We start from the raw sequence: 25769 nt of genomic DNA, 5'->3' as shown, positions 1-25769 counted from the left end.
TTCCCTCCCAGTCCCACACATACACCTACCATCTACTGCTTGTAATTACAGAGTATACATGTCACAGTCAAAAGCCCTCATTGCAAGCAACCACATGTTGCATACTCCTATGTGTTTAATTAGAGTCTCTTCTTCCAACCACCATTAATCACTTGACACAAATAATTTAAAGACAATTGTGCGGCACCAACCGCTGACCATAAAAAGGTAGTTTATGCATCTCCATCTCCATCTCATCAACAACTAACAGCAATCAGAGAAACAAAAGAAAAGGAGCATATATCATCAGCATGCATCCAGCAAGGATGGGATCTCGAGGTTTTGTCTGGATTTGTTTCTCTGCCCACTGGCCCAAAACCTCGTGCCGCTTGCAACCATTTGCCAACAAGCTCACAGTGACATGTCTCACAGCAAAAGAAAAAAAAATACAAACAAGAAAACACACCGTCGCAGTAACAGTTCTATAAAGAATTGCAAAGTACAGACTTGAGAAACCAGAACAGCAGATCTGGTAAAATTAATCTGCAACACCATATAATAGTATGTGCATGCATGGTTTTGCCTCCAGTATCAACCAATAATAACAGTAGTCTTCGCTTCTGGCTTCTGACTTTGCCACACCAACCAACCACACTACACAGACAGCAGCAAATTGCACATCATACCATCTGCCAATTCACTCTCACCAAAACTTAATTTTCACCAGAAGCTGCTCTCGGTATAAGTCGGATGCTATGACTTGCTTCACCGTGAAAGCACGTACGCAACAGAGAGGCCTCAAGAATATGATAGAGCAAAAATTTCATGGCTACAAGTGAACCGCAATGACGTAGAGTCATAGGGTTTCCGGCGGAGAGTGAGCCTGGCCACCTTCAAGTAACATGCTGCGGCTGCAGTAGGATCTTGTTGTGCTCGAGGAGGAATGGAGAGACCTCATGTCGCCACTGTGCGGAATCAGCTCGTTCCGGTGGACGCCACATTTGCTGTTCCGAGGATAAAATCCCCCTTCTGCATCTTCCATGCCTTCGCCAAAGCTGCCATTCCCTGGATCCAGCCTCTCCGAGAGCATCCTGAGTACTTGTCTAATGGATGGCCTCTCCCGCCCTTCTCTCTGGGTACACCACTGGACAATGCTAACTACCAAATGCAGCTGATCCATGTCAACCAAGCCCCTGATCGTTGGGTCCACAAATTCAGGTGTGATCTTTCCGGATGATAAGTGTCCCTGTGCCCACTCAACCAAATTCCTGCTGTCTTGGATTGCTCTCCGACCAGTAACAAGCTCCAGTAGGAGCACACCATAGCTGTATATATCACTCTTCTCTGTCAATTCTTGAGTTATCACATATTCAGGATCCATGTACCCTGCAGTTGATTCAGTAAGAGAGATGAGCAAATTGTCCTCAATGTTCGTGTATGGAGAGTGCCATTTCTCAAATCTATTTTACATTAATGCAATCTCGTAACAGTTGTCAACTGTTCTCCTATTACTCAATGCAGATCCGTGGTAAAATATCACTAAAAATGATTTTTTTAGGCAATAAATATGAATTCAATCTGCTAAATAGCTATTTTAATTTAATCATGTTATAAAATTTACCTGGGGTCCCTCTTATATCTGTGTTGACAGCTTCAAAGCTGATGGCGCCAGTTCTTGATGCATGTGCAAGGCCAAAATCAGCAACCTAAATACAAGATTCAGCAGGGTTTTTCAGCGACGGCAAATCATTACAGCCAGAAGTTATCATCATATCACATGACCAAACCTTGGCAACAAAATTCTCATCTAAAAGAATGTTGCTCGACTTGATGTCTCTATGGCAGAGTGGAGGGTTACAAAAGAAATGGAGATATTCCTGCATGACGAACAAACATGATTATCCACCATAATGCAGGTAAGATGTACAGAAAAGGGAGTTATATGCGATGCACAAATACGTGAAATATCAATGGAACTTATTGAACATAGCTCAATTGCTCAAGTGTAATTCTGGACAACAAAATCCAGGAATTTTCACCCTGGTTCTTCTCAAAGTGCATTACATAATGGCAGGTAAACAAGCAATGCCAGCTCAAGCCAGAAGAAAGCAGATGGAAAAAACATAGTACTCCGTCCGTTTCATATTATAAGTCACTTTGACTTTTTTCTTAGTCAAACTTATTTAAGTTTGACCAAATTCATAGAAAAATTTAGCAACATCTATAACACCAAACTAGTTTTATTGAAACTAAAATTTAATATATTTTGATGGTTTGTTTTATGTTGAAAATGTTGCTATATATTTCTATAAACTTGGTTAAACTTAAAGAAGTTTGACTAAGAAAAAAGTCATATCAACTTATAATATGAAACGGACGGAATAACACATTGGGAGTTACCAGTCCGAAGCAACGTTTTACAGTCCAAAACAAGTTCAGAACTTCAAATGCCTCAGCTTGAGTAAAGTTGGCTATGTGTAATTAGTCAATGATACCCTCTCTCGACACGATGGGCTTAGGGCAGAAGTGCAAAAGCTAATTTGTGAAATGCAAAGAAAGCACCATAATTCCAGACCACTGAAGATTTCTTTAGTAGCAAATGGTCCACAAAAAAAAAAGGGTCAACCATGTCAAATTGACAAGTTATATACAGCAGGACCACATACAAAAGTCAGAACAATATTTATTGGTCAGTAGTTTTATACTCGTCACAATATTTCCCATGCAAACAAGAATGGCTGCTCGTCACAATATTTCCCATGCAAACAAGAATGGCTGATCCTCCTACATGCTACTGTAGCAGTGGCTCACCTAGAAATTGAGCCCAGGAGGGGGCAAAATGCTATCACGTTCTTCTACACGAAATAATGTACTCCCTCCATTCCAAAATATAAGAACTTCTAGCATTTGAATCTTGTTAAAAAAAATCTAAGGATTTCTAGCACTATGCACAGTACTACTAGTCCCATTAATCACATCCCATTCAATTTTTTTCCCATATTACCCCCTCCTATCCATATTTATTGAGGGGCGCTAAAGTCTTTTCTTCTCAATCTTAATCTCCACTAAACAACCTAGAAATCCTTATAAGAGGGAGTACATTATTAGATCAAATTGCAAAATAGGACTTTCAGGCAGGGGCAATCTCTAAAAAATGGATTTGATGTCTTCTCAAACTTTAGTACCAGTATTTGAGAAACTAAAACTTCAGTAGACTTCTATCTTGTTGAGACCAGAAGAGGAGGCAAGAGATGTGTGTTTCTCGCGCTGATTCAATAATAACTTTTTTTTCTCATGAGAAATTCCGTTGTGATTTCTCACCTAGTATCTCATGAAGTGCACTTTTCATCTAGATGCTGTAGCAGCTTTAATATGTGCACTTCACTGGAATCAAATAATATCATTAACCTAGGCCCAAAAGGTAAAGCAACAAAATTTGAGCACAGATCTAGTGTTAAGTAAAACAATAGTTAAAAACTGCAGGTGCTAGAGCAGTGTTGAACTGTAGAGACCCAACTTGATGTATGCTTGCTCAATGGTGCATTTCTCATGTTTTGACTAAACTACACAAAAGGACATTCATAAGGCCAAGGAAGCAGATTCATTAACTAAAGCAAACATACCAGAGCATTGGCCACATCCATTGCAATCTGTAGTCTAGACTGCCAGCTTAATGCCTTTCTTCCAGATGCTGTAGCAATTCAAATTGGACAACTTAACAGCAATTAAAAAATATAAATTATATGTACAGAAGATTCAAGATATACAAAGCAATCATACAGTGTAGGTGATCCTTTAGGCTTCCGTTTGCCATGTACTCATAGACAAGAAACCTGACAAGTACATATATAATATGACCACAGTGTAAAATCTGTACTTCTGTAGTACAATAGGACAAAAAGATACCAGCGTACCTTTCTTTCCTTTCGATACAGAAGCCCTTGAGGGTTACAAGATGGCGATGATGCAACCTAGCTAAAAGCTCCATTTCTCGGCAGAATTCTTCCTCAGCTTGTCTTGATACCTTGTCCATCCTTTTTACGGCAGCTATAGATCCATCACTAAATTGAGCTTTGTAGACTGTTCCAAAACCTCCCTTTCCAATAACTGTGCTGAAATTGTTCGTTGCTTTCATTGTCTCTTTGTAACTGTACCTTTGGAACATTGGTGATTGACCTGAAAAGAAGGTAACACTTTGGTTTCGATAAGAGACAACAGAATGATGAGGTGATCGGTTTAGTTTTTATTACTGCCATGCTAAAGCCCAAAGCTATACTTGTTGATGCACAACATTATAACTCATAAATAGCAGACTTTCTTTTAGATTTTTTTCACATAACAGGTTTGACGCAGGAATGCATAAAGCAGTTGATAAACACTGATATTAGAACATCTTATGCGCGCATCAACATTGGGCATAACAACGTAGCGTAAGAACCTAAGCAAGTTTCAGGCAGACATCACACTATCTGATTACCATGATTTACTGACCATAAACAAGTTAAGACCAAATTCCACCTTTTTACTAGCTTAAAGCATTTTTAGTAATGTGAAATATGGTGTTAGATATAGATTAGTTGAATAGAATCAAGTGCACAAACCTTCTGGACATCTCCAGGATTGACTCTGACAGAATGCATTTTCTGGGTTCTGAGCATGAAGGTCTGCATTTTTCAATTCCCTGTTCTTTCTACGAATCAATATGACTAAGACAAGTTGGAGCAGAACAGCAAGCAATATAACCGCTATCCCTATCCCAGGTATCACTGTAATCCGGTAAGGCTGGTGATGTTTCTGCAGAACAGTTTTGGTCTTTGGAGCTGGAGCATCAACAGGGGTTGTCACATTTGGAGAAGAAGCTGGAGTCGATGTAACAGATGATGGCCCTGGTAAATTCCCCAAGTTAGAGAGTGGTCATCTTTAAACTTAATCAGAATGCATCAGTAGTAAGTTAGTAATACCTGGAAAAATTGTGATCCCTTGTACACCGAAGAAGCACTTGACAATGTCGTCGTAAGAGAAAATGCCCTGTTGAGTTGCAAGTGTGACAAAAACCGCGTTCCGACAGACGCTAAGACCAACGTTATCATCCGAGCCAATGAGGCGATGCAAGTAAACAATGCCGTAATTCAAGCAGGTCTTGCAAGTGATATCCAAGGATAGAGGACCCCTGCAGCTTCCAACAACGTCATTGAAATTTGGGGATTGCAACATTTCAAGGACGGTGTCGCGTCCGGCACACTGATATGAGACCCTTATCTTGGGTCCCAGCCCGCAGAAGACATCGGCATCGGTGGGGATTCCCCGTAGCTTGAATGTCTCGGATACAGAGCTAAGACATATCTCAGAGAAGGCCGGAGGGACACCCAGCCTGCCGGTGGCATTGGCGTAGCGAGCCATGGAAATGGCGACGAATGCATTGATGTATCGGCAGCATGCCGCCCGCTGTGTGGGATCAGAGCACGCGGCTGAAGCTAATGTGAAGTTGGCCCAACTAAAATCCAAAGGGCAATCTGCAGAGAAACGCGGTGGATTTAGTAGAGAGAAAAGTAGTGCTAGTAATTGGGAAGCAACAGAAAATGGGTAAGCGTCTGATGATGTGCATTGAATCAAGTGAGTAGGAACTCAGGTAGAAGAAGAAAACGGGCAGTTATCAAGTGAGTAGCAATTAAGCGGCATGAAACACTGGGCATTATATTCGTACTACAGAAGATGGGGATGGTATATAGGGTTGGGAAGATCAAATCGGGCATGAGCAGTATCGAAAGCAGGAAGGCAGGTAGTGATTAGTACAGTAATCAGTCGCATGGGGAGCGGATCACAAATACTGCTACTCTGCTAGAGTAAATAAGGCAATCGATGGATGGAGAAGGTAACTGACCTCCGACGGCGGTTGCTGCGGGGTTGGCGGAGAAGAAGAAGGGGGAGGCGAGCAGGAGCAGGACGACGGAGACGAGGCCGCCGCGGAGGAGGGGCATTTGGCTGGATGGCGGCGCGGAGTGTGGAGCTCAGCTCAGTGTTGAAGGAGAGAGAGTGAAGGAGGGTTTTGGCTGCGCCGGCCGAGGTTTTCTTCTTCTTGTTTTTTTTTTTTTTTCCTGAATCTCTCCCTCTCTTCTCTTGGGTGTGGTACAGGTACTACGGTGGTGACAAGGAAGGATTTGCTTTTGGGGCTCTGCGCTTTTATGTGGGTGTCTCCCCGTGACAATCCCTATCTTTTGCTACCACCTGCTCCCAACACCTTTGCTACTACCCAATTGAAGGCATGTGCCACGCTGAGGATTGACCAAAGTTTGTTGGAAACCTACTAGTAATAAGTTTGCCTCCAAAATTTGTTGAATTTAAGTAGGGTTTGTCCTGAACTTTGGTGCAGGCTAAACAAGACGGGCCGGTATTTGGGCCATGGCAAACAGTAGAGGCGAGAAAGTGGAGTCCAGCAGAGACAGCGGGTGGGGGCAGCAGGCAGGCAGCCATTCTGGCACACCACCCCCCACTCAGCGCAGTCCAGTATCACATGCATTGCATTGCAGCCACCTAATTTAGCTGCCAGTACCACTAACAATCTCTCGCTCGCTGCCTTGGCTTGATTAATTAAGACCGCTGTAATAATGTACACCGACTTATTACCCCACGCATTAGTGTGTGTAATAGTAGTATGCCATCGTCCCGTACAAGCAGTACGTACGTACAACAACGGATCGGAGCTAGCTAGAGGTAGAAGAAGAAATCCGATCCCAACAACCGGGCGGCCGTGTCTATTTCTAGTACGTGTGCTCCCCGGCTTCCCCGCGACTTTGTCACAGTTTTCAACCAACGATATTATCTGTGTGTGTGTGCGCCGCGCGGGCATGCACCAACGCGCGCAACGGATGAACCATCCGCCTGCATCGATCTTCCTGCGATGGCCGCCGCGTCGACGTTCCCTCTGGCTCTGCTGCTCGCCATTGTTGCCGCATGCTGCGTCGCCGGGGGCGAGGGCGGCGCGCTGGTGGGCGACACGTGCACGGCGTCGAGCTGCGGGGCGGGGATGCGGTGCGCCACCTGCTCACCGCTGCCCGGGATGGGACCGCCCGTGTGCTCGCGGACAACGCCCCTTGACCCCAAGGCGCACGTACGTACACATCACTCCTCTATCATTTCGCAATGCAGCAACCAAATTCCTCCTCAATCCATTGATGCATTGCAGGGGACGGACCTCGCGTTCAACCGGTACACATGGCTCACGACGCACAACTCCTTCGCCATCGTTGGCTCGCCGTCGCGCACCGGCACGCCCATCATCGCGCCGCCCAACCAGGAGGACACCGTCACCGCGCAGCTCAAGGTCTACATCTCTCTCTCTCTCGCCAATAAATAAATAAATATTCGAAATTATACCATTCTTTCTTCACCGATTTTACAAAGCATATATATACACGCTTATAAACGATTGGTACAAGTATATTACTCCATTGTCGTATAGTGAGGTATCCATCTATATCCATCTGCGCCTGCATGCTGGGGTACTGCACACGGGGCTCTGCTACTGTATCATAGCCTGCTGTCTTTTGTGCTCGTCGCACATAATCGTCGGTGCACTTTATCCTCTAGAGAGAGGTGTCATGTAGTATATATTCTCTCTCTACACAACAAACAAATCAGAATCATTCACCACAACGCAACGCAACGCATCACGGTGTCCGTTTGCTCGGTACACATCAAAAGGAGGCAAAAGTAAAAGGCTGATGCTTTGGTCTCAAGGTACATTTGGCCACGCCACACCGCACCTTTTGTCAACGTGCATGCGCACCCATTCCCCACCAAGCCCAAATTCTACCGTTTGCTGCTTACAGTTTAATTTGCGTACTGTACACAAATTGTCGATTATTGTACTTTCTGGTCACTCAGTGCAAGTGATGCCAGCAAGATAGATTAGGCGGCTTGTCTAGTTTCATTAGAAAGAACTACGACTACATGATAAACAGCAGTTCATTCAACCCTGTATTATCTTTGGCCGAAAACTATAGCATTTCTGTCAAAAACGAGTTTTGGTCCGTCCAGGATTAACCATTTAAGTAGTATTTATCGATTTAACTATTTAATGTCGATTGTAATGCAACACTTAAAAATTAGAAAAATTAAAACAATACTCGGTCAATTGGAAATTTCCGTCATTATTTTCATCCCTATTGACCAGTGTGTGGCCTTGCAATGCATATCTGCACAGTACAGCTGAAATATCTGCTCATCTTCATTACAAAACTGCTACTATTACGATACTTGTAGTCCTAGTAGTACTAGCTAGCTTACAGAATACTGTTTAATCATTACTATTCCGTTTGATAATTAACGTCCTAGTACGTGCTAGTGCATTGCAGAATGGCGTGAGGGGCCTGATGCTCGACGCGTATGACTTCCAGAACGAAGTGTGGCTCTGCCACTCGTTCGGCGGGAAATGCTACAACTTCGCTGCCTATGTAAGCCTGCATTGCTCTGACTGACTGACTGACGATAGAAACCTATACGATTTTGTTGTTGTTTATTTATATGTCGTGGACCGATGATCACAGCAACGCGCGATGGACGTGCTAAAGGAGATTGGGGCGTTCCTGGATGCGAACCCATCGGAGGTGATAACGGTGTTCGTGGAGGACTACGCTGGTCCGGGGAGCCTGGGCAAAGTGGTGGGCGGGTCAGGGCTGAGCAAGTACCTGTTCCCGCCTGCCAAGATGCCCAAGGGCGGAGGCGACTGGCCTCTGCTCAAGGACATGATCGCCCAGAACCACCGCCTGCTCATGTTCACGTCCAAGAGGGGCAAGGACGGCAGCGACGGGTTGGCGTACGAGTGGGACTACGTCCTGGAAACCCAGTGTACGTAAAAACACACTGTTGCTTAATTGGTCGTCGTCTGCATCGTGATGTCTCCTGATGTTATTGATCGATGGTACATCACATGCAGATGGGAACGATGGGCTGGTGGGCGGGTCGTGCCCGAAGCGAGCGGAGTCGATGGCGATGGACTCCACCAAGCAGTCGCTGATCCTGATGAACTTCTTCAGCACCAACCCGAGCCAGAGCTGGGCCTGCGGCAACAACTCCGCGCCGCTCGTCGCCAAGCTCAAGGCCTGCTACGACGCCTCCGCCAAGCGCTGGCCCAACTTCATCGCCGTCGATTACTACATGGTCCGCGCCCATAATCATTCTGCCTCTGTTTCTGACTAATTGACTGACGACCCATCCACGTGCAGAGGAGTAAGGGCGGTGGAGCTCCGTTGGCGACCGACGTGGCCAACGGCCGCCAGCAATGCGGCTGCGACAGCATAGCATCCTGCAAGGTTCTTATAATATCCATCCTTTGTCTCCATCGGTTTTCTTTCTCAACCCATATTTATATATGTTGTATACGCAGCCTGGGTCAGCGTTCGGGAGCTGCAGTTTGTCATCGCCTCCTGCAGCGCCACCAAAGATGGCTGCTGCTTCACCGCCGGCAGCGGCTCCAGCACCAGCACCAGAGATGGCTCCTAGTTCACCGCCGGCAGAACCACCAGAGACGGCGACGGAGGCTGCTGGTTCAGCGGTGCGACCGGCGTCCATCAAGTTAGAGAAGGACGACACGACGGGCACATCGCCAGCGGACACCGCCAAATCCTCCTCCTCTAATCGCTCTCCTCATCCGTCCAGCTGCAGCTTCCTCTTTGGATTATTATTGCCATCTCTTCTCCTCCACCTTTTTATTTCAGATTGATCGATGAGGCTTTTATCCATCTCATCAATTCGATGGTGCTAATATACTTTTATTCATGGATGGACTCCATGATCCATATGCGCATCTCTTAGCTAGCTAGCTAGTAGTAGCAGCTTCCACGCAAGCGCAATCCATCCGGACTCCTGCTAATTAAATGTTTTGCACAATTAACTGTACACCTAGCTAGCTATTACCACTTAATATTAGAATCTCTTGTAGTAATGGATGCATGCGTGCATGTTGACATCAATTAATTTGTCTTTGAGTCTTTCGATCTTGTTTCGTTGGTACTACGTTCGTGTCGATCCATTGGGTTGTTCAAGGAAAAAACAACAACTTATGCTATGCCCAGTAGATTAGTTGTGATCTTAATAAAAGCAACGAGCTCGAAAAGAAATTCAGAATCCTTCTAACACCGAGTTAACAGAGCCTGAATTGAAGCACACCTTCCTGCAGGGCGAACGGCTGCATAGCCGTCTTTCAAGGACGGCCCACTCAACGCCCAACAACTTTTGCTTACGGCCCAAAAACATTTCATGTCACATAAGGCCATAACCTTGCCATCTCCGCCCACATAAGGCCCATATTTCTGTCGTCAGTCCACTTAAGGCCCAATATTTTCCTTCGGCCCATACATACTCCAGGCCGCACACTCACAGCCCATAAATTCGGCATTTCGTCCTGGAATAAGTTCACCGGAGATCCCTTAGCTTGACAGCGAGATTGTTTAAGATCCCTTAACCACAAAACCAGAAATGTGTACCCCTAAACTCTCACAAACCGTTCATCGGAGGTCCCTCGGCAGTATTTTTATCTGGTTTTACTGACGTGGCATCCTAGTTAGCAAAAAAATAAAAAATTAATATGTGGGGCCCACATGTAAATGACACAAAAATGTGAGCTCAACATTCCTAGTCAGCACTGATCTTCTCAATCGCTTTTTTCTTTGGCGCATAGGGGGAGCAGCAGCGACGCGCGTCCAAGGCAGGCAGAGCGGGGCGCGGTGGGCGAGCGGCGGTTCGCGAGTTCGGTTGCGGTGAGCGCGGCGGCGACGGGCGAGGGGCGGCTCCGGGCTCGGGAGGAGGGCGGAGGGGCGGCGGCGGTGGCGCGGCAGCAGCTGGTGCCGGCCGGAGAGGGCGGAGATGAGGCCGACGGGAGAGGGGGTGGGCGCCGCCGGCTCGCGGATCCTGCCGCCCCCACCCTCGGGAGCAGCGGAGGTGGAGACAAAGGCGGCCGGCGCCCCCCTCTCCGATAGGGCGACGGTGGCGGCGACGCTGTTCCAGGTGATCGACAACGAGCTCGGGTTCGTCACCGACTACTACCACTCCGTCCTCCCCGTCATGCTCGCGAGCCCCTTCTTTCTCCTCGTCAACTACATCGTCTTCCCATCCTCGTGCTCGGCCTCTGCGTGCCCTGCGGCAACAGCGACATCAAGAGGGACAACTACGCCGTGTCGTTCGGCTTGCTCAGGAGGTGTGGGAGCCTGGGAGTCGCCGTCTTCCTCTCCAACTGGTTCACCGTCTCCATGGTGGTGCGCCGTCGATGGCCGCGGCAGAGCGCGGGGACGAGTCGCCGTAGTCGGCCATGGTGGCGACGAGTCCCTGCTCGCGCTGCGCACGCCTACGGGATAAAGACCGCGCCGCTGCTGGCCTTCTACGCCTCGGCCAGTTCGGCGCTCGTCGCTCTGTATGCGATGTGTCGGAAGGAGAGCTCGCCGCCGCCGAGCTCGCCGTCGCCGGCTGCCTCCTCTCCGCCTCTCCCTCCGCCGCCATGACGCTGCCGGCGCCCGTAAGTAAGCATGCACTGACGATTTGTTCACCACCAGGAGCGTCAGCGTTTGCTCGCCGGAGAAGAAGCTGGTGGTGCCGGAGAGCGTGTGCGGGCGGCCGTTGGGGCTGCAGTTCCACCACGCCTCTGGCGACCTGTACGTGGCCGACGCGTATCTGGGCCTCCTGAGGGTGCCGGCGCGCGGCGGGCTGGCCAAGGTGGTGACGACGGAGGCCATCGATGTGCCGTTCAACTTCCTCAACCGGAAAGTAATTTACTAGCTAATTTACTAGTCCATTTATTCTAACATCGTGGACGCACACACTTATTCTTACACAGATTTTGCACTACACGATTGCACACAACAAGAGCAAACACACGCAGGCTTTGCGGCACCACACAAAAGAACCTTTTCTGTTCTTCCTCAACGGCTTCGACGTCGACCAGAGGACCGGCGACGTCTACTTGACCGATAGCAGCAGCACGTACCGGAGAAGGTACCCCAAATTAAATCAATCGTTCATGTTCATACTACACAGTGTGCATGCATCATGCAGTGAATCGTGTGCCATGCTCGCCCTCCGCCGCCGCGCTCACCCTCCGCTTCTTTGCCTGCCGCCGCGCTCGCGCCCGCCGCCGCTCTGCTGCCGCGCTCGCCCTACGCTGCGCCACCCACATCCGCACGCTAAGAGAAAGAAAGAAGGGAGAGAAGAGAAGAGAAGGAGAAGAAAAGAGGAAAAAAAAAGTGCGGCTGACATGTGGGCCCCACATACTTTTTAAAAAAAATTTGCTGACTAGGATGCCACGTCAGCGAAACCACTCATATATACTGCTATAGGGCCTTGAGTGAACGGTTTTAGTAAATTTAGGGGTAAACATTTCTGGTTTTATGATTAAGGGATCTTAAATAATCTCGCTGTTAAGTTAAGGAAAACTTATTCCTTTCATCCTACATGCATCCCTTGTACGACCAATTGGCGTTTTCAAGTAGGCCCGTTAAGGCCCACATTTTCATACTAGCCATATTAAGCCCATTTTGTTCACGTAACGCCGTAACTTTTGGTAAGTACACTTCAGGTCCCTTAATTTGTCGCCGAGTCTGAAATACATCCCTAAATCAAAATATAGGTCACTCAATTTACAAAACCGGATCACCTGAGGTCCATTAATTGGAGCGAACTGATATTTTAACTAGTCACCTTAAAAATGGTTCAACCGGTTTCTTATATGCCATGAAAAGTTTACCGTTTTCTTTATGTGCCACTAAATTAACCATTTCAGAAAAGATATATATCTTTAAGGGGATTTTGAGTTTCCAAATATAGCTGTTAGCCTGTCAGATAAACACATCCACTGAACTTTTTTTGAAATAAAAAAGAAGAAGGATTGCATTCTACCAACTCCAAAGTGTGCGAGTCCAATAATCATATATAGTCTTCCTAACGCTGCAGCTGCACGAGGACAACATGGCCACTCACTTTATAAATTCAGCCACATGTAATATAATATAGCGGTACTAGCTGGGAAGTGGGAAAACAGTGATTAAATTGAAACTATAGCCTAGCTCGATGCATCCACTTGACCAATAGAGTATCGATCGTTTATGGGACTTTGAAGCGTTCAAACGCCAAGCACAAGGTCTCGGCGCACGCGCTACCTATCATATAACAACAACAAGTGGATGTTAGGGTATGCACGCATGTTTGGTTACTAGTCATACTTGGTCAATAAATATTGTTACACTTATCTAATTTGAGGTGATCAAATTCTTAGCCACACTTTAATAAGCCTAAGAAAATCTTACCACACTTTTTCAAGTTAATAACATATGGACCTAATTTATAGGAAGGGAATCTTGTCACAATAGTGGCTACAACCAAACAGCCATCAATGTGATCAAACCTGCCTAAGCGTAGCAAATTACGACAAAGTATGATTGGCAACCAAACACCCCGGTAGTACATATATACAATCTTATGCATCGCGTGCGTGGCGTTAGAAAACTACTCTCCCCGGCCGTTTTATAATAAATATTGCAAGCCATTTTAACTTTTAACTACGGAGTAGTTGTTTGAGAAGTTTTCTGTTTTTAATTAAGCTGTTATTTTATAAGTTGTAATTTTCGACCCACAACGTCTGTAATAATTTTTACTTTCCCCATTTCACAATGTAAGTCATTCTAACATTTTTCACATTCATATTGATGTTAATGAATCTAGATATGTAACATCAATATGAATGTGAGAAATGCTAGAATGACTTACATTGTGAAATATTTAGATTCATTAACATCAATATGAATGTGAGAAATGCTAGAATGACTTACATTGTGAAACGGAGGGAGTAGTAATCTTATACTCTCTCCATCCCTAAATATTTGACGCCGTTGACTTTTTTAAGCATGTTTGACCGTTCGTCTTATTCAAAACCATATGTACATATAATAGTATATTTAACAATGAATCAAATGATAATAAAAGAATTAATAATTATTTAAATAAGATGAATGGTTAAATATGTTTTAAAAAGTCAACGGCTTTAAATATTTAGAGACGGAGGTAGTATAAGCTATGTAATTGTCCACACCTAGTACCAACATATGCGTCTGCCTCACAAGGGTTAAAGAAAACAAGATCTTTTTCCTGATGGATCCACCACCGTACCTGTAATTCATCAGCCCTCGATAAGGTCGACTCACGCGCGCACAGTACACGTACGACAAGATGCATGAAGAGTTGTTGGCGACGATCGACGAGATGCACGTTGAGGTTCAGGGAACGATGGTGTCAATTAAAGTTGGCGACTGATCGACCGGACGAAGCGGCCAACAAGTATCATGTGGGGGTTCATCGCATGCCGCATGATCGACACATGCATGCATGCATGCACCACGTGATATATTGTACATCGATCGGTGTCATCATGAATCTCGATGTGGTACACGCACGCACCAGTCCAAATAAGTACTCCTATCTAAAGTAGTAGTAGTAGTACTACAATTATCTAAAGTAGCACGTACATAAAGAACTTAAAAGCAGCAAGTATATTATTTTCTTAATGGGTTCTTAATAGTAGAATTCATTCCGGGCATTTGCTTTAAAAAGCTACAGTTAGATCGAGCATTGTGGCTTATAAAATAACAACTTAACTAAAAACAAGAAAACTACTTGAATACCAAGAAAAACAACTTCCATCCATAGCTAGAGGAACCGCAAGACAGTTTGGAGGAGGAGGGGGGGGGGGGGGGGGGGGCGGGGGTTGTTGTTGTTAAAAATAGACAAGAGGAGGTAGGATGCATGGGATCTTTTGGGAGATGTTTTGGGGTTCTTGTTAATTCGGATAGCACATATCCATAAGTAGGTTGTCTATCCGTTAGAAGCAGACACATTTTAAAAATGGGTGGCCTTCGAAGCACATGTGGTTTAAAACTTACGAGGATATTAAACTATTTACCACTTTTATAAATGGTCACCCTTTCAGCTATATTTTTCTTTCATTTTTCACACACGTGGTGTGAAGAGTTGAGCTACCAGCATGGACGAGCGATTCCTTCTAACCCTCCTTCCACTTCATCTTTCTCTATTCTCTCTTTATATCCTCTATTAAGCATTGTTTGGGCTCGACAAGGCGGTGCTGGGGGTTGCTCGGGCTCAATGAACTAGTGATGCTCGGCAACCCGCCACCGTAGAATTTGATGTACATGGCCATTGGCCACAACTGCCATTCGATGCCCTTCCACAATGACCTGGCCACACACTCGATGACGATGGTGTTGGTGAGCTCAGGGTCGGCGTGGGCTTAGCAGAGACAAGAGCTAGGAAGAGCAAGAATATTCGTGGTGACAAGTGGGTATAGAAGATAGAGACTACTGATCATGATGCTGGCTATGTTACCTTGATACGGGGATACAGATACGTGATACGGTGATACGGGGATACGTCATTTTTCAAAATATTAAGATACGGGGATACGTGTACATATTTATATATATTAAGGAAATAGCAATAAAATAGGAGTGTTCAGCCAATCCCGTATCAATCTTCTCCAAATTATCTTTTCTAGATAATTCAAGTTGGCGAATTCAGACAAAAATCAACACATGTAAATTGATGCATCGTGCTTACAACATCAAGTGAAGTGCCGACTACGCAAGTAGGAGGACCCAACACCTACCGATCGACCACCACCAATATCAAGATGTTACTTGCCCTTGCTTTCTCTTGATAAATTAGCAGCTGCATGAGCAGCCGCGCTAGCACTAGGATTGCTAGATGCACATGCACTAGCCTGAGCTTCCAAATCCAAAATCCATGATAATGCTTGACTACTTGTAGCAAGAAAATAAGAAAAAAAAATTACAGATCAAGCATGGGAACTTGGAAAGCCAAGCTAGAAGAGGAGATTTGGCTCACAGGGGAACGAAGAGAAGTATACTCGTGCTTCCACGGTGCCGCCGGCGGTTGCAGCGGCAGCGGCGGAGGCGGCGGCGGCAGCGGCCAAACGGCCTCCGCCTGGCGTTGGCGCGGGCAATCTTCCGCTGTGCCTAGCTGCAATGCTGTTGCTTCCGCGTGTGGCGATGACGACGGCACCGGGACCGCGTAAGGTCACGAGCATGAGGAGCATCCGGAGGAATAGCAGATGGAACCATATCAGGAACGTTCGGGACGTATCGGCGAAGTATCCGTGTTTTTCTATTTAATTGAAAATTGCGAAAATCTGTGATACGTACGAGATACGTATCGGAGCATATCCGATACGTATCCATATCCGTGCGAGTATCCGATACCGATACGTGACTTTTGTGCCGTATCAGGTAACACAGGATGCTGGTGTGGAGCAGAGGTGGAGGCGGAGGCCGGCGCATGGAGCAATAAAGTGAGTGTGGTGATTGTAGAGGGCCACGTGGGTGGAGGGGGTGATTGACCAGCGCATCGCGTCGCCCGCGTGTGTCCAGCCAGATGAGATAGCGGAGGCACTTCTGTTAATTCCCTCGAGCTAAGTTATCGTCTCTACTGGTCAAGATCTCAAATAGGGCAACACTGGATGAGGACCGGAGACAAGAGAGAATAGATAAATGAAGAGGTGGGGGTATTTGCAAAATATACATTTCATTCACTAGTCCATGCTTGTATCCTGACCTGTCACGTCGCATCATTGAAAGTGACAAAAGTATTAGGAAAACATTTTTTCTGATAACAAAGAAAAGGGAAAAGGAACCACGACAAGCCGATAGCTTAGAAAAATGGTAAACCGGTACCGAAACGAGGTAGTACTACTATACATACTAGTAATACATACTAGTATTACCCTCGTCCTTAAATAAGTACATTTTTAGCACATGAAGCACAAATTAGTAGGAAAGATAAATGACATACATACCCCTAATAATGCACTAGGATTGTTGTTTTTTTCCTCCGGGGGTAGGGGGCGGTGTAATATAAGATGGAGATAAACTTAAATAAGAAATTATTGACACAAACATGTAGTGCTTAATAATGCATTTTAGGATAAAATTAGAGTAATAGAGATGCACAGATGGAGCGAGTATGAGATAATGCCCTGCCATATTGTAATGTACAAACCACTTGCTTACTGTTAGCTCTAGGTGCGTGCGGGAAAAAAAAAGATAGGGAACAAAAGGTATCCATGAACCGTAAAAAAAGGCGCACACATGTACCCATTATCCATAAGATAACATATACTCCCTCCAACCTAGAATTAGATTGGATATATCCTAGTATTATAAAGCTGGACATATCTTAGAATATGTCCAATCCGATTTTAGGTTGCTATATTCTGAGACGGAGGGAATGAGTACTTTTCACCAACCACGTGATAAACTCGTTGGACCACTCGACTGTAATTTGTTGTTTTGTTTATCTATGGGCTCATGGAATGAAGCTAGCGATTTGCTTGTGTTATGAGTACTGTGCATGTGTGTCTGTCCGTGGCGTAGTGTCTGTCATGTGGGGTACATAGATTGATGGTTGCTGGCTTATAAATAACAGCTAGCCATACAGTATTGGACGTGAGGAAGCCACAAGCTAGCACAGCACAGCCGGTAAGAGAGTGAGTGCGGAGAGCCAAATTGAGATGGGTGCAGCGAGCAGGAGACTGGCCGTCCTGGAGCTCGTCTCCATCGTCGCCGTCCTCCTCATCTCCTCACCAGCAGCAGCAGCAGAGTTGTCCGTGGACTTCCACGCGGCGTCGTGCCCGCAGCTGGAGTCCATCGTGCGCTCCTCCGTGCAAGCCGCTCTCCAGCAGGAGATCGCCCTCGCCGCCGGCCTCCTCCGCATCTTCTTCCACGACTGCTTCCCGCAGGCACGCACGCAAGAACATTTGCACGTACCGACGAACAATGCTGTATTGAACTGAACATACATATATATATGCAGGGGTGCGATGCGTCGGTGTATCTGAGAGGAGGCAGCAACTCGGAGCAGGGCATGGGCCCAAACCTCACGCTGCAGCCGCGGGCGCTGCAGCTGGTGGAGGACATCCGCGCCAAGGTGCACGCCGCCTGCGGCCCCACCGTCTCCTGCGCCGACATCTCCGCCCTCGCCACCCGCGACGCTGTCGTCGTCTCCGGCGGCCCCTCTTACGCCGTGCCACTCGGCCAAAAAGACAGCCTCGCTCCGGCATCGTTGGACCTCGTCGGAGATCTCCCGGGCCCGGGCACCTCCAGAGTCCAGGATCTCATCGACCTTTTTGCAAGCAGGGGACTGCGGGACGCCGCCGACCTGGTGGCGCTCTCCGGCGGGCACACCGTCGGGAGGACACGCTGCGCCTTCTTCGATGACCGCGCCCGCCGCCAGGACGACACCTTCTCCAAGAAGCTGGCGTTGAACTGCACCAAGGACCCCAACCGGCTGCAGAACCTGGACGTGATCACCCCCGACGCCTTCGACAACGCCTACTACATCGCGCTCACCCACAACCAGGGCGTCTTCACCTCCGACATGGCGCTCATCAAGGACCGGATCACGGCGCCCATCGTCAGGCAGTTCGCCACGGACAAGGCCGCCTTCTTCACGCAGTTCGCCAAGTCCATGGTCAAACTAAGCAATGTGCCGAGGACTGACAGGAACGTCGGCGAGATCCGCCGCAGCTGCTTCAGGACCAACAGCCAGAGCCTCGTCGACTTCGCCACCAGCGATGAGGAGGGCTTCGCTGCTTCTGCTTGATCATTCAGCTGTCTGTCGTTGCTCGTTAATTAGGGAGCTAGGTGCTTGACGTCGCTAGCTGATCCTAGTCTCTTTAGTCTTCAGGCCTTGGCTTTTGTACGCATATGCTTTCGTTATGTCCGTGCAATAATAACTAGTAAGACTGTTTTTCTTTCCTAGCTAGCGAGTAGCGATCCCTCATCATTTCAACCTCGTATTCTCTTACATCCCACCTTGTTAAAGATTGTTAGTACGTACGAGTACGCGACTAGAGATCGATCGGACGTTTTATCCGAGCAAAAAAAAAAAAGAGTGTTCAAGCTGTTTCAGTTTAACCATTAGTGAAGTTATACTTTGTGAAACCAAATTTTCAGTCAACAAAACATTTGAAAAATATAGTACATACCAAACACCTTGAGAAGTGGAATGCAATTGGAAAATAAAACAAAATTGACACTGTCAAATTTAAATTGATACATTTTCCTTGCACATATGAAAAAAAAAAGAAAAAATGAAGAAATTTATAAGCGGCGGCTCTTCTAGGGAGTGGATTTTGATCTCTTGAGAGAATATTCCCTCGTTATTTGCATGTCACTCAAATATTTATAAAAAAATAAAAAAAATGAGAAGATGTATTAACATTTGATGTATTACTCCACAAATATGCAAGTTCAAATTGACTGTAAATATACGTTAACTAGTTATAGTTTAATTTGTTTTTTTCGTTGCCAGATGTAGAAGTTGAATTTGAACTTGCATGTTTGTGGAGTGAGATGTCACATTATAATACATCTTCTCAATTTTTTTTTCATATTTTTTCATATCCATTTGAGCATGACATGCAAAAAAACGAGGGGATATCCCTCGAGGGATTGAAATAGTTTCCCAGCTCTTCTAACTATATATTTTTTTTGTCATTGGGAACATAAACTTCTCAATTGTTTTTTCAATTTCACTTAGAGCAAGTGCAATAGATGCTTCAAGCCGGCGATAGCTGTCCTCCGTGGCTTAAAAAACTGAGTTAAAAGCAAAAGTTGAAGAGAGAGAGAGATTTAGCCAGTGACTAAATTATCACCAACTCCTTACGAGCTCCAAGATACTGCAAAGCTTTAGTGATTGGCTAGCAAATAGATGAGCAGCAGTTGGCCTTGCTATATGCAAATGAAGAACATGCAATGCAATAAATAAAATGAAAAGCAATATTCAGAAATCTGTTCGCTGCAGTTTATTATTGTATCATGTGTCTCTAACTATGGCTGTAGATGACATGGAAATTTTTGGAGCCGTTAACCGGCTATATTATTTACCTTGCTCTTATGTGGCGTGACAAGTTGAGTTGTCTAGCTATGCCTTTTAATTAATGCTCTTTCCACTTCATCTTATCTCTTCTCCCTCTGTCTCCTCCCTCATCCATCGAGCACCAAGCTCTGATATGGGCTCAATGAGGCGGCACCGGAGGAGATATACGCTTGGGTTCAATGAGCTAGCGATGCTAGGCAAGTCATCACCGAAAACAATTTGATGTACTTCGACATTCGCTGCAACTGCCGCTCGATGCCCTTCCACGATGACTTGGCCGCCACTGCCACACACTCGGCGGTGATGGCGTCAGTGAGCTCAAAGTTGACATGAGCTTAGCAGGGAAGCGAGGGCTAAAAAGAACGAGAGTGTTTGCGGTGAAGGGTGAGTGTAGAAGTAGGGACTGTTGATGCTGGTGTAGGGGAGCAGAGGCAGAGGCAGAGGCACATATAGTCAATGAGGCAGGCATAATGAAGGTAGAAGGAATGTGGGGGAAGGGGGGTGGTTGGCCGGTGCATCTCATCGCCCCCCGACCTGTGCATGTCTAGCTAGTAGATAAGATGGCGGCGACGCTTTCCATGATTCCCCGGAGTTAAGTCATTGTCACAAGTGATCGAAATCTAAAACATGGTGGATAAAGAGAGGAGGGAAATTAAGAGAAGGGGGCATGTGTAAAATGGATATTTCACATCAGTAGTCTGACCTATCACATCACATAGACGAAAGTGGAAAGAAATCAGGGAAGCTTTTATTCTGGTGGGAAGAAAATGGAAAAAGAACCGTAAGAACGAAATTTAAAGAGCGACAAGTCGACAACTTATAAAAGCCACAAATAGTTGCCCAAATAAAGTAGTATAAACTTGAAAAAAATATATTTATCAAGAGTGAGAGCAGAGAGCCAAATTAAGATGGCTGCAGCGAGGAGACTGCCCGTCCTGGAGCTGGTCTCCTTCGTCGCCGTCCTCCTTATCTCCTCACCAACAGCAGCAGCAGCCGAGTTGTCTGTGGACTTCCACGCGGCGTCGTGCCCGCCGCTGGAGGCCATCGTGCGGTCCTCCGTGCAAGCCGCGCTGCAGCAAGAGATCGCCCTCGCCGCCGGCCTCCTCCGCATCTTCTTCCACGACTGCCTCCCGCAGGCACGCACGCAAGAACATACTCCTATATTCGCACGTACGTACGAACAATAATGTTGTACTCAACTGAACATGCTGCATATGCATGTGCAGGGGTGCGATGCATCGGTGTATCTGAGGGGAGGCAGCAACTCAGAGCAGGGCATGGGCCCAAACCTGACGCTGCAGCCGCGGGCGCTGCAACTCGTCGACGACATCCGCGCCAAGGTGCATGCAGCATGCGGCCCCACCGTCTCCTGCGCCGACATCTCCGCGCTCGCCACCCGTGACGCCGTCGTCGTCTCCGGGGGACCCTCGTACGCAGTGTCTCTCGGCCAAAAAGACAGCCTCGCCCCGGCCCCGGTGCGCCTCGTCAACCAACTCCCGGGCCCGGGCACCTCCAGCGTCCAGGCTCTCCTCGACAAATTCGGAAGCAAGGGCCTGAGAGAAGCCGCCGACCTGGTGGCGCTCTCCGGCGCCCACACCGTCGGGAGGGCGCACTGCGACTTCTTCCGTGACCGCGCCGCCCGCCAGGACGACACCTTCTCCAAGAAGCTGGCCGTGAACTGCACCAAGGACCCCAACCGGCTGCAGAATCTGGACGTCGTCACGCCCGACGCCTTCGACAACGCCTACTACGTCGCGCTCACCAGGAAGCAGGGGGTGTTCACCTCCGACATGGCGCTCATCAAGGACCGGATCACGGCGCCAATCGTCAGGCAGTTCGCCGCGGACAAGGCCGCATTCTTCAGGCAGTTCGCCAAGTCCATGGTCAAGCTCAGCCAGGTTCCGAGGACTGACAGGAACGTCGGCGAGATCCGCCGCAGCTGCTTCAGGACCAACGGACCACGCCTCGTCGACTTGGCCACCGGCGATGAGGCCGCTTCTCCTTGATATGGGTGGATCGATCGAGATCGTTGGCTCCGGCTGTACGACGACATGTCCACGGAGCGGCCCTCCATCCGTTGTTGATTAATTAGGGAGGTGGTTGACGTATATACGCTAGCTGATCCTGGTCTCGTTGGCCTGCACGACTGCAGGCCTTGGCCCTTGGCTTTTGTTCGCTTAATTCGTTGTGTCCCTACCATAAGGGAGATAGCAGTGCGACCACCGCATTTGCTGCGCTTCCGTTGCCACCTGGACCAAGCTCCTCAAAGGATATATGCTTCACAGTAGTGCAAGTTATTTATTGTGGATCTCACTTGTAGATCCACTCCCACTTTTCATCTCCCCCTATATCCTCTCTGCCTTTCCCACCGCCGGAGGAAGACGAGGCGCCGGGTGAAGGAAACCGAGGTGACGACGCTTGGCGGAGGAAGCTAAGGTATCGAGCGGAGACGGAGTCAGGCGGAGCGGCAGCAGCAGCTCAAGAAGTAGTGGCGTCGGGTGTAGGGAGCCGAGCCGTCGGGCCGATGCGGCGACGACACTAGGCGGAGCGGCGGCTAGATCCACCGGTGTACCACCCTTCCTCTCCTCCCCCAAAGCAGCGGCGAGGTTGGCGGCGCGGGTGTGGATCTAGAGGTGACGAGGGCGTCCCAAGCGACGAAGGCAACAGCTAGACGTCGGCGCCACCTCACCTTCTCTCCTCTTGACACGACGCCGGCACAACTATATCAGGGGATGAAGAGGACAAGAACAACGGCAACGTTTCTCCCCTCTCCCTACCTTTTTCACCCCTCTTCTTCGTCTGTGGCCACGGCATCGTGTCGCCGGTGCGGTTTGAAGCGCTCCTCACCTCATCGCCCTCCTCCACTGTCCAATATGCTCGGCAGCGTGGAGCGCGGGGATGGCGACAAAGTGCCTCTCCTCGGTCTTCTCTCTCCCTTCCTTATGGTGCGGGGCATGAAATGTGGGATCCAAAGCTGCAGATTTTGACGAGGTACCTGTGGTAACATTTGGCTCTGCGTTCTTCAGAGCAACAAAATAGTTCGACGTGTGGTGGAATCTCCAACCTATCTGGCTTGGGCTGAATGCCACGTCAATGCACTGTGAAAGCCAATAATAAGATTGTTTTTCTTTGCTAGCGGTACTACCTCATAATTTCAATCTCGTACTACCTCCGATTTCTAATATATAACAATCTCGTACTACCTCCGTTTTCTAATATATAGCGATGTTAACTTTTTACATAATGTTTAATCATTGTTTTAGTTAAAAAAGTTAATGAAATATATTTTCTTTTGTTAGGGCTTGATTGATCACTAAAGAAACTTTACTTATATTATTACGATTTGAAAAAAAAAAATGAATAAAACTGTAGGATCGTAAAGGGTCTTTCCCACCCCAAAAGCTAGTCATTGAGGTGAGGGGCTCCCCCACTTATATCTTAGGTCCTTTGTCCTTCCACAACTAATGTGGGACTATTCAACAATCTACCCCTTCACACATTGGTGTCCCTCAGCCCTTCACCGTATACGGGCCCCACAGGATAGGCCCACGGTCCATCAGGTATACGAGCCCCGCAGACACTCACGGTCCATCAGGCCTTCACACACTGTGTCCATCGGGCTAGAGATGTTAAACTAGCCAGGCTCTGATACCACTTGTAGGATCGTAAATAGCATTTCCTACCCCAAAAGCTAGCCATTGAGGTGAGGGATTCCCCCACTTATATCTTAGGTCATTTGCCATTTCACAGTCAATGTGGGACTATTCAACAAAGACGAATGGTCAAATTTTATAACAAAACTTAGCAGATTCATATATTGAAAAGCAGAGTGAGAATTTTCTTACCTCACATCTTGAGAAATATTGTTAGTCCGTATAAATTATAAAGGAATCGACTAGAGATAGTCCGTTTGATATGATAAAAGAAATCGTTAAAACTGCTTCATCAGTTAATAGTTACTGAAAGAACAAACTTATACATTGTGAAACAAAATTTTCAGACAATAAAACATTTAGAATATAATAGCAGTAATAAAAGAGAACCAGCGTGATATACCAAACACCAAGACAAGTGGAATGCAATATTGAGAAATAAAATAAAGGAAATAAAACATTGTCAAATTTAAATTGAAACGTATAATTTCCTTCCACGTATGAAATAATTGGGTTACGTTCCAATGATTGAAAAATTGAAGAAAGTAATAACAACCAAAACTTAAAATAGTGAAACACAATCAAATCAAATCGAAACATTTCACTTCCAGTACATGATGAGGTAGTATTTTCAACTATTGAAATTAACGTCACAAAAACATTGCAAAATTGAGCATAGCAAATGTAGAGCCTTCTTCCGATCTGTTGAGACCACGGAAGTATAGCGTGGGCCGTTGGCCGTGGCGTCGTGACTAGGGCTCATGGCCGGTGCTTCGCGGTAGCTACTCCAGATCCTAGCATGGTGGGGGCAGCCGCCCACTAGTCAAGTGACGACCATATATAGGTGCTTTCTTGCGATCTTCTCACCGTACTAGCACACTCACAAAGTACGTACGTACGTACTCCGGTAAATTGAGATAGCTAGGGAGGTTTCCCACCATTCTTGCTCATCAGGGCACAGTCAACCGATCGAAAGCAGAGCGTCGTATTTTTCTCGGTCGCCGGACGTGTGAGAGAAAGCAGGTTCTTCTTTTCTTCGTCTTCTTAGGTATATAATTAATTAAAGTTTTACTGAGCTCCGTAACAAATAATTTTTGCTTCGCAAGAATTTCATCATTATGTCAACATTGAACGATAGAGACATGCGTACACTAATTTAATTAATACGGCCACAATCAAAATGGTTTTAGCATATACTATATGAGAGAGAGATCTAGAGAGAGATGGATTAGCATAGGCATAGCAACAGTTATCTGTTAATGGCTGGATGCATATGCATGGTGGATCGATGGAGAGATGTGGCTAGGCTTGTCGGCTCAAAGCAAGTGGTGGCCGGAGCAGATAATATATCGATCAACATATACACATGGCGACACCGGCCTGTTAACTAATTTCCAGTTTTGCGGCCGGGCCCCCCTGATAGCTACAAGCTACATTGCGCCTCTTACTAGCTTCTAACATTTCGACCGACCCAAAAAATCAAATACTACTAGCTCATATTCCTCATGAGTTGTCGCTGTTGCTTATATAGATGTACCATATGCATCGTACTACCACTATGGCATATTCACTCTGTAATTCAAAAATATAAATTACTTCTACATTTGTAATATTAAAATACGTATAGACTTTTAGTATTAAGATGTGTCACATCAAATAAAAAATATCTTATATTTTAGAATGGAGGAAGCAACTATTGCTAGGAAAGTTCGAGATTTTTATATGTTAGTAGCTAACTGATGTATTAGCTATGTTACTTAATTTTTCTATTTTATCTTATCTTATAATTACAGATTTTAAATCCTGGTGAGATCTAAATTGTTTGGTAAGCTAAAAATTCTAAACAAAGTACAGCCCAGTTTGGGGGAGTATATATCTATAGCTGTTGCAGCTTCTTCCAGAATCAGAAGCTCCCCAAACAGTCTAGCTTTTGGTCCATATTCTGAGAAGCTATAGTTGTAAAATCCAGAAAAATGAACTAGAAGCCAAAAGTTGGGTACCCCGCTTTTACAGATTCTCAGAAGCTAGCTACCAACCAGTTGTTTCTTAGAATTTTAAGCTCCCCAAACAAGCCCTATAGCTGATAGAAGCTTCGGCCATATATACTACTGGTTAAGTTATTCTTCTTATTCCTTAATTTATACCCTCCTAGGATGGCTTATATGTGTAACACTAATCTTGTTAGTT

General features: G+C 46.5%; 5 protein-coding genes across 5 annotated transcripts; 4 read left to right on the top strand and 1 right to left on the bottom strand.

Annotated features, from left to right (window-relative positions):
• Positions 1–304: 304 nt before the first annotated feature.
• Positions 305–6144, bottom strand: LOC127771302 (probable receptor-like protein kinase At1g49730). The gene is made up of 9 exons (XM_052297183.1): positions 5861–6144; positions 4941–5492; positions 4581–4865; positions 3894–4155; positions 3760–3812; positions 3603–3670; positions 1767–1856; positions 1601–1685; positions 305–1365 (listed from the first exon to the last, which is right to left on the bottom strand). The coding sequence occupies exons 1-9, from the start codon at positions 5955–5957 to the stop codon at positions 836–838; spliced, it is 2022 nt and encodes a 673-aa protein (XP_052153143.1). The 5' UTR covers positions 5958–6144; the 3' UTR covers positions 305–835.
• Positions 6145–6799: 655 nt separating this feature from the next.
• LOC127771497 (PI-PLC X domain-containing protein At5g67130-like) lies at positions 6800–9960 on the top strand. Its single transcript, XM_052297417.1, has 7 exons — positions 6800–7087; positions 7163–7300; positions 8334–8432; positions 8526–8826; positions 8915–9138; positions 9204–9290; positions 9365–9960. The coding sequence occupies exons 1-7, from the start codon at positions 6878–6880 to the stop codon at positions 9698–9700; spliced, it is 1395 nt and encodes a 464-aa protein (XP_052153377.1). The 5' UTR covers positions 6800–6877; the 3' UTR covers positions 9701–9960.
• An 882-nt stretch (positions 9961–10842) lies between these two features.
• LOC127770969 (uncharacterized) lies at positions 10843–13620 on the top strand. The gene is made up of 4 exons (XM_052296728.1): positions 10843–11093; positions 11171–11397; positions 11498–11736; positions 11837–13620. Exons 1-4 carry the CDS (start codon positions 10843–10845, stop codon positions 12245–12247), a joined length of 1128 nt encoding a protein of 375 aa, XP_052152688.1. The 3' UTR covers positions 12248–13620.
• Positions 13621–17483: 3863 nt separating this feature from the next.
• LOC127769300 (cationic peroxidase SPC4-like) lies at positions 17484–18809 on the top strand. Its single transcript, XM_052294838.1, has 2 exons — positions 17484–17788; positions 17863–18809. Exons 1-2 carry the CDS (start codon positions 17561–17563, stop codon positions 18649–18651), a joined length of 1017 nt encoding a protein of 338 aa, XP_052150798.1. The 5' UTR covers positions 17484–17560; the 3' UTR covers positions 18652–18809.
• Positions 18810–20675: 1866 nt separating this feature from the next.
• On the top strand, positions 20676–23125 carry LOC127769981 (cationic peroxidase SPC4-like). The gene is made up of 2 exons (XM_052295641.1): positions 20676–21065; positions 21156–23125. Exons 1-2 carry the CDS (start codon positions 20838–20840, stop codon positions 21933–21935), a joined length of 1008 nt encoding a protein of 335 aa, XP_052151601.1. The 5' UTR covers positions 20676–20837; the 3' UTR covers positions 21936–23125.
• Positions 23126–25769: the final 2644 nt, after the last annotated feature.

The sequence above is a fragment of the Oryza glaberrima genome, chromosome 4, assembly GCF_000147395.1.
Source record: "Oryza glaberrima chromosome 4, OglaRS2, whole genome shotgun sequence".
NCBI classification, from domain to species: domain Eukaryota; kingdom Viridiplantae; phylum Streptophyta; class Magnoliopsida; order Poales; family Poaceae; genus Oryza; species Oryza glaberrima.
Note: the sequence above shows the minus strand (reverse complement) of the source record. Positions and strands in the feature narration are given on the sequence as shown.